At 33.2% G+C, this 14293-nt stretch overlaps 1 protein-coding gene across 1 annotated transcript in view; it reads right to left on the bottom strand.

Moving 5' to 3' along the window:
• Window positions 1–11200, bottom strand: part of LOC143061967 (guanylate cyclase soluble subunit beta-2-like) — a 135596-nt gene extending 124396 nt beyond the window's left edge. The window contains exons 1-3 of the mRNA XM_076233824.1: window positions 11188–11200; window positions 9644–9827; window positions 8615–8691 (exon numbers count right to left, since the gene is read on the bottom strand). Of these exons, the coding sequence (XP_076089939.1) occupies window positions 8615–8691; window positions 9644–9827; window positions 11188–11200 (274 nt within the window). The remainder of the gene's footprint in view (window positions 1–8614; window positions 8692–9643; window positions 9828–11187) is intronic.
• Between the last annotated feature and the right edge of the window lie 3093 nt (window positions 11201–14293).

Below are 14293 nucleotides of genomic sequence, written 5' to 3'. Positions count from 1 at the left end.
TACAAGTAAAATGTATAATTTAAGAGACAGATCTCGTATACCACAGGGGTCCAATTCACTAAGTAGGGGAATTACCACATTAGCTAGTCCAATCATTCCCACTTGGTCTGTTGCATCTACAAATATTGATACCTGCTCATTTGGTGATGTCACTTCTCATAATTATTTAGCCTCAAACCAGGCTATTAGTTTAAACCAGGGGGAGATAAATACAAGCCCCATGCCATTTAGTAGTACTGCGAATAATATTCAAAGAGAAGTAAGCACAAACCCATTTCTTTTCCCAACTCAAAGTAAGAGTGATAGTGCTATAGCGACTATAACAAAAGAAAAATCATGTGAGAGTGATGAAATAATACAGATGAGACAAGAATTAGAGGCATTAAGAAATGAAAACCTTCAGAAATCATATGAGAGTGAAGAAATGGTAAAGATGAGACAAGAGTTAGAGGCATTAAGAAATTTTAAGAACCTTCAGATGAAGAATAATGCTCAACATTTCACTCAGATTAAATCTGACCCTGTTATCAATAGTCAAAATAGTTATGCAGAGACCCAGCAACGTTCAACAAACTCCTGTAACAATATAACATTAATAGAGACCCAGCAACGTTCCACCAACTCCTGCAATAGTATAACATTGCCAGAGACCCAGCAACGTCCAACCTACTCCTATAATAACACAACATTGCCAGACACCCAGCAACGTTCTACACATACATACATGGATACAGCATTGTCAGAAACCCAGCAACAACCATCATATGCCTATGCAAATACGACAATACCTGAGATCCAGCATCGTCCAAACTATTCTTGTACGAGTACAATCATGCCTGAAATCCAGCAACATCCAGACTACCAGCAGTATCCAAACAATTCCTCAGTACCAAACTGGTTACCTAGGCAACAGTATGGCAGACCACAGCAACAGCACCATAATTATGAAAACTCCAAGATAGACAATGGGAGAAGAAACAGAGTGCCATTTTACAACGGCAGAGATCCATGGAATGCCTATTTTATGCAATTTGAACTTATTGCAGAGATCAACAGATGGGATACTAATACTAAAGCCATTGAATTAGTAACCGCACTGAAAGATGAGGCAATGGTTTATGCTTCCTACCTTTCACCGGAGACCAAAAGATCTTTCTTTGGGCTATGTGCAGCTATGTCGAATAGATTTGGTGACCATGGATATCCAGAGACGTATAGACAAGAATTGCACACATTAAGGAAACAGGGCAAAGAAAACATCCATGAATATGCTTCCAGAGTAGAAATGCTAGTCAGACGGTCATTTCCTACTATTGACGTAGCCACTCACAGTACATTGAGTGTAGAGTACATGTTAAGAGGATTACCCGACCAGAGCATTGCTATAGAATTACTGACAAAGAGGATTACCAGTATGACTGAAGCTATCCACCAGGTGACTTTATATGAAACATATAAAAGAGGAAATAAAGATAGAAACATCCGTCAGCTGAGTATGCAAGAAACTGTTGTTTAGATGAAGGTGAAGATGATATTGAAATAAGGAAAGTTGGTGGGAAAAGATATGTAACGGAGGAGAGACTTACACAATTGGAAAGAGGGATGAAAAACTCCATCACCCAGTCCATCGCCCAGTCACTAGAGAAAGTTATTCAAACAGAAATGGCAAAGTATAATGCACCACAAGATTATGACAGTAGTGCATGGCATAATAAGCAAGTGTATAGAGACCCTACGACCAAGATGAAGAATCGCAGATGTTTTAACTGTAATGAGGATGGCCATTACATAAGAGATTGTCAAAAAGAAAAGAAAAGCCCTATCATAAAGAAAACCGAAGTGGTTTTATAGAGTATAATGAAAGGAGTCAAAAACAAACTGAAGACTCTTTAAACTGCTAAGGGTTGAGACTATCGACCAAGTGTCAGCCCCTAAACATGGTGAAGAAAAAATTAAAGAGAATAATTTGAAATTTGAAGAGAAACCTTGCCAAATGATAGAGCATTTGGTTGAACCGGAAACATCAGTGGGTACAGTTTCTATGAAGAGATCATTTGAAGAAGATAGCCTAGATATACAGGACCTAGATTTAAGCCTAGAGATGTTGTTTGAGGAGTATAAGGAGATACAACAGAACACACCAGAGAACACACCATAGGAGGTAATGGGTAGTGCAGAAACGATCAGCAGGATAGAAGGGAATGTTATCATTGATCGGGTGACAGCAGCTAGCATTGCAGTTCCAGTGGTCATTAACAAGATTGTGACGAATACAGTTATTGACACTGGAGTGGAGGTGACTGTTCTAAGTGAGAAGTTGTATGATCAGATTCCTGAAAGTAAACGGCCAAAACTAAGGAGAGCAGCAAGAAATTTGGAAGTTGCTGAGGCCGGAAAGAACTTGACAACAGAAGGGATTACAGAGGTGAAAGTTAATCTGAGGAGTGAAACATTCAAATGGCCAGTTTATGTAGCGCCCATTGAAGAGAACATGTTATTAGGATGTGACCTAATTGATGAAATGAAAGTAGCCAGAGTCGGAGAAAAGGACACCAATTCTGGGCTAGTCATTTACAAAGAAGCGGAAAGAAGTGAGTTCCTGTCAACCAGAGATTCAGTGGAAGAGCCGGTAATGGCAGATGACAGAGAACCCATGGTAGCAAGTACGCAGGACATGTGTGAATATATAGGAAATATTACAAGTGCAAGTTATAAGGGTAATCAGACGGACAAGGTCGATGTCCAAATGTTGCCTGAATTTTTGCAACATGTTACAGAAGATAATTTAAGTGTTACAGATGAAAATGTTCCTGTTACAGAAGAAGACGGAAACCAGTTCTGTCAGAAGGAAAAAATTAGTCAACTGAAAGATAGTTTTCGTAACACAGATTTAAACCAAACTAAGAAAGAACTTGAGAATGAAAAACATGTAACTCAAGACACACGAAAAGATTGGAGAAAAAGGAAGAAAAGAGCAGTAGAGGATACAGAAGGAGAAAGAACACAAGATACACAGACAGACCAAAAGAGACGAACCAATAATACAGTGAAGCTGTTGAAAAAAGAAGACGTTGAAAATTTTAAAAACATTTTATTACACTGAAAAGACACAAATTCAGAAATTTGTTGACATTGTTTATATGTATATTGTTTTGTATGCCGTTGGTACAATTTTACCATTATTCATGTCATGAATCGTGATATTAGGTTATTCGTGATTTAAACAAAAACAAATTTTCTTAATTTTAATATTCTATTGAGACAGCAGGTGCTTGTTTAAATTTTGTTCGATTGTATATAATGATTTAATCTTTCGTAGTTATTTAAATTTCGAGACGAAATTCTATTTTTGACGGAGAGCAGTGTTGTAAACGTTAAATATCGCGGCAGTACCTTTTTGTAAACGTAACGTCGTTCCCGGCAAATTTGACAGTTGCCGATTTAACGTTACGAAATTCCGCCAACATGTGGCGTTCGAATAACATCTTTGTTTTCTAGCTTGTTATGAATCCTACATTTCTTTAGTTACTTGTATTTACATGCTTTATATCGTTGAATCGGTGTCGAGACGTACGAAATTATGCTTGCTTTCTTTATAATTCATATGTATGTACGTACTGACAGTTATTTACATGATTTAACCTTGACCGACAACGGACTATATTCTTACACGCAAGGATAAGGCGTGCTAAGTCTTATAAAAACCGGATTTTTCTTATAACGAAACGAATTTGAACCAAGCTTGAAAGAATACAAGAGGTAATAACGCATTCACGAAAAACACTTTCAAACGTTTTAACATATTGTATTTCATTTACTTGTATTTATTATTATTGACAATAATAATCTCGATACTTTTAAAAGTTGTTTAGTCATTATTTAATATCCAGAAACCAAAGATATTGTTTTTAAATTAAAGATTGGCAACAGAAATCAAAACGCAAAGAATTCTTTGTACTCCCACAACATGTATCAAATAGGTAACCCATTACACAACTGGACTATAATATTCATTTTCCTGAATTCCTGCTGAATAACATTTCACGTTGAGTCTTTAATTTTGTACCTTAAGTTAATTTTTTAAAAGCGTATACCAAAACTAGTATGGTAACGTTTAAAGCAATTGATATTCAACTAATCACAAAACGTTATTTCGTATTTTTCAAACAACGGATTTTACCAATAATTATTTGAACATTACAAAGCGTGTATGTGTGTGATATTAAAAAAAGTTATTTCTTATTCAAGACCTTGGAAACAAAAGTTTTAAAGTAACTTGTTAGAATGACTTAATCAATTTTTTTATATATGTAATCTGATTATTTTTATAAAGTGTTGTGATAGACTTGATTAAAAAAAAAGATGATTGCATTTGTCATCTGATTTTTACAACATACCCGAATATTTTGAACTTGTAAAAATCGATCCACAGACGTAGTTAATATGGTGAAAGTTGAGTCTTATTTCAAGAATGAGATAATGATTATACAATTTATACTAGTAAGATACAAATGCCAATAAGAAATGTAAATACTACTTAATTACCAATTTCACACAACTTGTTTTTAAGTTTACGACGGAATCAAATTGTGTGAACGGGTGTTTAATAGCTGTAAAACATGGCATTATTTCAAATCTATAAAATGAACGTAATTATTTTTCTAAGGTATGTTTTTTTTATGCGTCGTTCATCAAAGTTTATTTGAAATCGTAACATGCGTGGTGTTTCTTCGACTTAAGGTTGTAGATTACTCCATGTTATGTCCGTTAATAAGATATGTAAATATGGGTTGTAGTTTTTTCTTTAAATTTATATGAAACTAGTGACCGGTGAAAAATATTTTCAATCCCGTTCTTGAACCAATGCATGCATATACAGACCGTAACAGAGAAGTGATCGAATTGATGTTTCTTTACCGTCAAAATTAGCTACGTTATCGACAAACTTAATTGAGTAGTGACCGAACTATTGGTACTTTAACATTAAAAAGATTGACAATGCTGACAAACTTTCATGTGTCGGTAATCAAGTTTAATACCGATAATACTGAAAATAATTCTAATAATATGAAACAAAATATGTCCATGCACAATTTCGATTGGACGAAAAGTCATCATTTCTTTAAAGTCAGAACAGAAAAAAAAGATTTATGGAAGGACGTTTTGATAGTATTATTTCCTTTACAATTTTACCCAAAACTAAAAGGAATATACTGGTAAACAATTAAAAAGGTGTTTGATAGGAATGAAGTCCTTTATTTTTTCGGACTACAATCTATACCGTATGTGTGATGGATTTGAATTCAATCAATGACTTTGAAATGTTTTCTCATATGTATACACACAAGGGAGGGCTGGTATTTGTACTTCTGTTAGAATATGTCTTCGTCCGTTTCACATGCCAAACTTTTTTCTAGTACAGTTTAAACGGGAAAATTTTGTTGAGAATTTTTTTTAATATGACAAAATAACGAGCAAAACTATTTCTTCGCACAGAGAATATTTTTGTTTAGTAAAAAGCAGTAAAAAAAAATTTCTCCCAAATATACCATGGCCAGGACCTGACAGTTTTTAGCAGTGTACAAATGAAAATCGTCCGGAAAACTGCGCTTGCCAGGGTCGGATCCAGGATTTTGGAAAGGGGGCGAAGTTTTTAAATTTGCCGAAAAATTTTTTGGAACCTTTTTTTGGCTAAAAACATGAAATAAGTGTAATATGCACTTTTAAAATGATTCCTGGCGTGGTGCATGTATATTTTGTAGTTCCTGAAAGGTGTAAGGGTTGGACATTTTAAATGCTGTATTCTCCCGATTAATTGTCTATCATTCAATGATAGTACGGATTTCAAGCTATTTACCGATAAATTTGATGTGGGACTTTTCAGTAAAAAAAGACATGGAAAATTCTCGCTGGTTTGCTGTAAGTTAAGTTATTATAACCTCACAAATTTCTTGTTGTAAACAAGATAAACGTCGGGCTATTCGATAAAATTTAAAATACTACGGACACGAGCTAAAAAAGACAAACAAGCAATATTTATCCAAATGTTTGGCTGATATGTTTCACCCAACAAAATTAAGGGATGTGAGGGATTCCAAATCAATCAAAAGCTACGAATGAGTCTGAAATCATCGGACAACGAATATATAAATGACGGTCGAAAATGTAGACATTAAGTCTGTTAAGGTTGTAGTCTGGTCTTGAAAAAAGTATTCAATATATCAGTTCGGCGAAACAGACATTCCGGTCAGACATGCAAACCCCGGCCAAAAAAATACGCCCGTGTTTAACTATCATGTCCATTTAATGCTTAATAATTCTGTTGGATATTCGTTTCTAATAGCAAAAGAATGGACAAGATTATTGTTTTCAATCCAGATACGGCCAGAATTTTTGTTTGATGCAAAAATTAGAGTCAATTTTTTATCTCTCAAATATCTCAGACTGCCTCCTCAAATCAAATAGTTCGTACCTTAGAATTTAAATCTATCTAGAAATAATACTGACTGGGGATCATTATTCAGCTGTTATTTCAAAATAGGATGCCGATCATGGGGCGTTACGAGTTGAACATGTTTTCGTAGGTAAATAATATTGCTGAGGATTTTTTTTTCATGAGAGTGTACTTATATAACTAGTATTACTGTTTTGTGGACTAATGAAATAGAAGTCAATATGTTCTTGCTCAATCCTGTGTCGCCTTGAAGTTGTTAAGATTGTCATGCTCAGCCTAAGCAATTTTGTGACAGTAGTTTAAATTTTAAAATGACTGAGTGACGTTTTTTCGACGCACTGGTCAACTCCACCATAGTGAATCACATGACTTTCAGTTAGTATACACCAGCGAAAAATATCTTTATAAGTAAAGAATTGGCACATAAAATAAATACACGGGAAATGGCAAAGTTCACGTCGTCTAGTCTGATTAATCATTAAACTTTTCCAAAAAAAAAAAAAAAATGTCCAAGCAAAAGGGGGAGGGGGCGTACGCCCTCTACGCCTCCATCTGGATCTGCCACTGATTTCATCATTTCAACTCCTTTGTATTTCATAATATTTGTCATGAACAAAGACATATGTTCGATTGAATAATGATTTCCTTGTAACAAATGATAGAAATTTCGGAGATCCCGTATTTGATCCTTTACCGTTAAAATGAAAATGCCAATGACAGAGGTTGATTATAAAAAATGTTTTACTGTGTTAAAAAAAACTTCGACTTAAACAATGAAAACTTACACGTTGGACATGAAATATTTTGTCGATGAAGAAAATTAAATTATGTCACTTCTGAAATAAGTTTGTCGATAACGTAACTTATTCTGACGGTAAAGAAACGCGAATTCGATCACTACTCTGTTACGGGCTGTATCATAAACTTAAGTCTTCTGTGCACGATTCCCTCATTTTTCCCCATAAATTTTGTAACATCGTCAAATTGTTTTTCAATCGGTCAGTGTTGTTGTAAAAATATGGCAGCTAATTAATGGTCGTGTTTTGAAGTCGAATTTGACGGTTGTCACCCGTTTATAAACAATCAAACAACAAAGAAGCATGGATATTCAGGTAAGCTTGCACGTATATAACAGGTACAATAAGATATAGTTTATCTTGATGACGGAGCGATTTTTACGTCTGGTTAGCCATTCGCACTTGCGTATTGAGATCCCCAGAAATTTACGAGAAAGGTCAAGCTGCATACGGAAAACATGTCGGCGAATTGTTTGCTGGAAGCAAGCAAGTAAACAAACGTAAACTTCTTCTTAATTTGGACAAATAATAAAATTTTCTGGAGAAAAAAGTATATGTACAAACGTATATGTATCAAGCCATATGCATAATATTTTTTTTCCATTTGAAGTTTCAAACGACTTCTGAAATCTCCAACTTGTTGAAAGGTAGCAAAGAACAAAATTAAAATTCTACTGTTTGAACGACGGATGATATAATCAAAGATTTTCAACACGAGAGGCTAGCGCGCTTTTATGTGACTACCGGTGCAGAGCCAACACAAAAAGTAAAGGCATGTTTGCTAACATAAATTATGTGTGAATCAAGTTTGAAGAAAACATACCACTTATATGGCAACGTTAAGAGTACTGCTAACTTTACGTGGCAGGAATACAGTACAAATAAGAGCAAGAACAATCAGGACAAAAAATACACAAATAAAAAACAAAATAGTACATTTCATCATGTAAACCAACGAACACCTAAAACAAGTTTACGACAGTACACAAATACAGCACAATATAATTATGGACTGTGCGTCACTCGAAAGTAACAACGGCACTAAAAGTCACGGCATAGGTAATTTTTACCTATTTGTACTTTTGAGTTATTTCATTGGTAATCATACATCATCTTCTATTGCTTATCCAATCCAAAAGAAGATAGTCTTAAAATTAGCAGGTATGTTTTGAAAGAGACCAATAATGCATTTGAACATAGCTGTTTCTTTTTCATTCTGACTTTAAATTTCTCGAAAAAAAAATACAAACAAGAAGATATGGTATGATTGTCGATGAGACATCTACTCACCAGATACTAAATGAAGAAACTGGTGCTTTTTGAAACTCCTCCATTATTATTGTGTTGTTGCATTTCAACTTACCTATAACAAGTGGATGAAGACCTGTCCTTTCTGTAAGATAATGCAAGTTCACAGATTCAGCATTTCTTCTTTCACATCTATATCAAAGATAGGTGTCAATACTTTTAAGGAATAGGGCTACATATTTTATAAACAAATCATTTCTTTTTTTTTTTTGGTGGGGGGGATAACATACAATAAATGACTATAGAAATATTTAAGCGAGGAGCTCACATCTTACCAAAAATTCTCAGTAACGAAACTTCATAACTTGTTCGAGTTTTTCTTAAAATATCTCGATATTTACTGCTGAGAATCTATATATATCCATATATCAAATAATGGCTATTTCATATTCATATATTTCTGACTAGATGATATACCTTTGGGATAGGAAGTCATACAGTATTCATATCAGCGTTCGTAAATGTAACTAACGATGTGACCTCAATAAAACATATCTCACAGTTTATACGAAATTCCAGAGCTTGTGTTTTCTGACATAATTTCCTGGATCGCTTCCTGCTTACAAGGAAGCTATTATACTAAGAGGTGAAGTGGAAATCATCCCATCGTAAATTTTATGTTATTTTAAGTATATTGTTTCCCAGATGACGTCAGATAAGTCCCATCAGAGAGGCGAAAGATACCAGAGACATTCAAACTAATAGATGGTAACCAAAATCTTTTAATTTGACCTACGGAATTAAACTTTAGAAATACAGGTTTTGTACTTTCAATACAACACGACAAGTAACACAAGTGAAACAGGATTTGCTTAACTCTCCGGAGAACATGAGATCGACCCGTTTTTTGTGGTGTTCGTGTTGGTCAGTTTTTCTTGTTGTGGTTTGTATATTGCTACATATGTATTAGAATTTTGTTTGGTTTTTTTTTCTTGCCATGTCATTATCATTTCTTTCCCACTTATTAGTTTAAATATGCCATTGGTATCTTTTGCCTCACTTTTAGATTGTGAAGACATCTACTTTTTATTTGACTTATAAATGCCAAAGCATTATGTAGGCATCTTGTAATTTTCATATTTACCTGAATGACGGGAAGCGAAGCTGGGTGTAGGTACGTGCGAGGTAAGAATGTAAAGTATCTAGGTTTTGGATGAATGATATAAAGTCTTTTCCTAGTGTCCGTAACAGTTGGTCATAACCATGTCTAAAGCAGTACTGGACAAAATATTCTCCAAATTCTTCTAGAACTGTATCATAAGGGGTACCTGTGAAAACAACCAGTTACTTAATATCAATGTAAAAGTCAGGGGGGGAAATACTTCACACTAAGGTGAATTCGGAAATTGATGATATTTCAGTAATGACTCAGTCCGGGCAATTGGATTCAACTCAATCAACTAATTATTTAATATTTTTGTATTATACGGAAACGCTTCAATCTACATTTTCCCCGTATTTTACAATCGCATTCTACCAGCAAAATGAAAATCTACTTTATCAAAATATTAAAGATAAAAAAATATTTTTTTTTTTTTTTTTTTTCATAATTTTAACATTAGTTCTTCAATGTCAAATTAAGTCTTACCTGACACTGAACTAACTGCTCTAAGTAAAGCAAACGTTTTTTCATCAGGATATGATTGAAATACCAAAAAATCTGTGTCATCGTCAAGACCACTGACAATTCTGAAAGACAAACAGATGACGTCTTGAGATACTATATGCAATATCTTTTCACGCTAGAACTTTGTTTGGTGAATAAGCCATTGCAATTCTTGATATGTGTACGTGAAATATTTTCATTAATACGTGTTTTCTAAACTTGTGAGTAACAATGAATTACTTTAAATCTATTTCACATCGATGCTCTGATGTGTTAAAACTTACAATTGCACATACGCAACATAGATTCATATAGTATATATGATTATCATTATTGTAGAACTAAACATACTATTAGTTCAACATGAGCCCCAATAAATCAATTTGAACCATAACTTAATTGAGGATTACTCCATAGCATCGGCTAAACGAGAAGGGGTTGAATATGACGTTTTGTCAGAATGGGTTAAAGCTAACCGGTCTCTGATAAAACGTCGAAGTTAAGAGTTGAATAAATGATCAACCGAAGTCCATATTCAGAGACAAAGAAGCTGTGAAATGTCTATCATCCCTTCATGGTAAATATGATGTTGACCATGCTTCAAAATAGTATTGATTGTGTATGTTAATCGTTCTACCACAAGTGTCTTGTAAAAGAATAAGGAATAAATAAGCACTTGAAGGTAGTCCCACATACAAAAACATAATGCTAGTATTTGACAATGAGATGTTTGCGAATCACAAGTCCTTCATGGCGTCAATGACCATTTCATTAAACAGCAGATCTGAGGGCTTACCTTTTTGTATTTGGATACCTAAGCTTCACAAAATTCCGTACACACAACGGTACATTGCGAAGGCTGATCTTCGAGTACTATAAGGGAATTGTCCATTAGATTGACAAAAGTTCTGTCTTTAGAACAATATGAGGTTTCTAAAAAACTTTGAAGAAGTTTTGGATAATTTTCGATCGTTCTCTGAAATCAATTATGTCGAAACCTTTGATTTTTCAAACCTATATACCAATATTCCCCATGTTAAATGGAAAAATCTTTTGCAAGAAATAAACTAGAATGTTTTTCAATACAACAATGATAGCACATGCTATCAGATGTATTGTTTTTGAATACCATACCGCATATTTTGTTAAAAGTCATCACATGTTTCTCATTGACAACATATTTGTTTAATTAATAGGTATACGTTTTCAAGAAATTGTCGCAATTTTCATGGGAGAAAAAAGAAAAATAAAAAAAAAAAACTTAACTCCAAGGAAAATTCAAAAAGAGAAGTTCCTAATCAAACAACAAAATCACAAGCATATTAGCAAAAAATAACGACAAGAATATTAGGATAGTTCTTTTGAAGATAAAGGCAATAAAAGCACGTCTTTCCTTTCGGAACCTGTCTTATTTTCAGATGAGTCGGAGTTCCTTTATACATTTGTCGAAAACGAAAACATCAAAGAAGACAGATCCTTTAATTTTACATACAGAAATATTAATGATGCTCTATTATATTTTCTAAATGGATTCCATTAAGATATCTCCCTGAACTAGAAATTGAAGAAACAACAATAAAAAGCTTTTTTCTGTCTAATTTTAGACTTATGCCTCGAATTTGACATAAGCGGTTATCTCAGCACCAGAATCTATGACAAACAAGACGAATTTTATTTTGAAATTATCAATCCTCCTCACCTTAGCAGTAATATACTAACTGTACCTGTTTTGACAGTTTTGCTTTCGTTTGATGTGTTCGAACTTTTGATTTTGTCAATTTCAATTTTACTTGGAGGTCGGTATTTTTGTTATTTCACGTTTGACTTAATTCTTAAAAATCGCTTTCATATTTATGTCCGTAATGTCCTTTAATAAATCATAAGCTTCTTGGTCACACAGATTATTTAATTTTGATTAAACTAATAATTGCAAACGCCTTATAGATTCCAAGAGTTATTTCTCTCAAACGAGATCTATTTTTTAATACATAACATCATTCTATAGATATTTCATATATCAAAGTTTGAATATAAAAAATATATATGTATATCTCTGTTATCGGTGTGTGGGTCAATAGATTACATTTAACAGTTTCAATGTATCGATAAATGAAATGACATAAAAGCCCTTGTTCACAGTTTACATGGAAACAGCTCTTCCTTGTGGTTGGAACTGGAACAAATGTAATAATCATTTGTTTTGCGATTTTATTTCGTTTAATTATCACGGTTGAGAATTATTATTGTTATGGTCAAAGGTTACATGAATTAACAATACCGGAGAAAAAGAAATCCATTTTGAAAATGAAATTTTAGAATTAGAAAAAATTTCTACCGAAATATGTTTTTTTTTTTATATATATCTCTGGTTATATGCAAGTTTTTGCTATCAGTTTAAGCAACTTGTAATATATATATTGTTGTCTGGGCTACAGTTTGGTAACATTATTGGTTAAATATTCTACTTTATTCTTACCTATCTAGCCTTTTTTAAATCTCATAAAGTCATTAGTAGTATACCACTGTAAAAGTATAAATCTGTTTAACTGAAGCAAATCCAATCGCAAACCAGAGGAAACCACATGAACTATAACTATAGGAGGAAGAAAACACGGAACAAAAGAATACTTGAAATGTTTCAAAACAAACGCCAACATACATACAAACGGACAATTCAATATCAATAATCTCTCTTCTAGTATCAGTAGCATACATTTCTGTATCAATTTTACAATTGCTTGCTCATCCTGAGCACTTTAGCTCACCCCCGGTTTTTCCTAAGATTGATTTGAATAGTATATAGTTTTCAACTGAGATGTATTTCGTGGATTGTTGTTTGTTTGTTATCATGTTTAGTATATGTACACACTGCTTGTAATTCATATACATTATTTCAAATAAGAAGACATTTAATTAAAAGTTGTTATCCTTATGTTTTGATTGCGCTGGGTTTAAAAAAAAAACATTGACCCCATGGGCTACCAGTTGCAATGATAGTTATGATTAGTTTTTGTAAATAAACTGTGTCTTGGATAAACCTCTTATTGAGATAATAAAGCATTAATATTAAACTCTAATATCATATCTAAATATTTAGCAAAACATAACACCGAAGCAGTAAGTGCTTGAAATATCATTGATATGATTATTTTCTGTAAATCAACATTTATAAAATATTGAAATATTAAATACGTTAATTGTTTTTTATCCCCGTGTATATCAGCCGTATTTGGCACAACTATCTTCGAATTTTCGGTTACTCATCCTTCTCAACTTGTAATACTTTATTTACTTTCCAATTTTGTTTTGATTTTAGCACCACTGGTGAGACTTATGTAGACAGGACGCCCTTCTGTTGTACTGAATTTCAAGCCGGGTAATTTTTCTATGAGTTTTTGTAATAGATTGATCATTTTATAGATACACTTACAAAATTTCCTTCCATGCTTTTCCTCCAAATTTATCAAGCACCATATCTTTTATTGGTAAATGGATTTGACCATACTGAAACACAAAAAAAAAACATTTATGTATACAATAAGTGATGGCATATTAAAGACGATACTACGATTTACAAAGTTAGTATGTTTTCATAATTCTTTCGATTTTACTTTCATAATTTCAACACAAGAATGAAACTTTATAAATAGTAAAGCTTTCAAAACTCTTTTCTTGATTTACCTTTACTAGGAACGTTCATAACAACAATTTGAACGAAAGACAGGGATGTTGAATAGTAAAAATCATCTGAGGTCAACATTACCTGAAGAAGTTGGAACTTAAGTTTTTTTTAAACAATCTTTAATTTTTCAACAGGGATTAAAAAAAAGAATATTTAAAGTCATGTCGTTACCAGTTCCTGATGAAAGATGATCAAGAAACAAAGCATTTTGAATGCAGAAAATGTAGATTTGATGTGCCACTTAATAGGGATCTTGTGATAGGCACATGACACTCGGGTATCGATTTGTAAATGTCGCATTTTCATAAAATCCCCAATTATGATAAATGTTATTCACGAAACGCGGAAATTTCCATTTCTTTCCAAATTCTAAATTTGATTTAGTCAATAATGTTCCTACAATCATTATGACGTTTCCGTTGGTGAAATAGTCTCTGAGAAAAACG

This window comes from Mytilus galloprovincialis, chromosome 2 (genome assembly GCF_965363235.1).
Source record: "Mytilus galloprovincialis chromosome 2, xbMytGall1.hap1.1, whole genome shotgun sequence".
Taxonomy (NCBI): domain Eukaryota; kingdom Metazoa; phylum Mollusca; class Bivalvia; order Mytilida; family Mytilidae; genus Mytilus; species Mytilus galloprovincialis.
The sequence above is the reverse complement of the archived record's forward strand: the minus strand, read 5'-3'. Positions and strand labels throughout refer to the sequence as shown.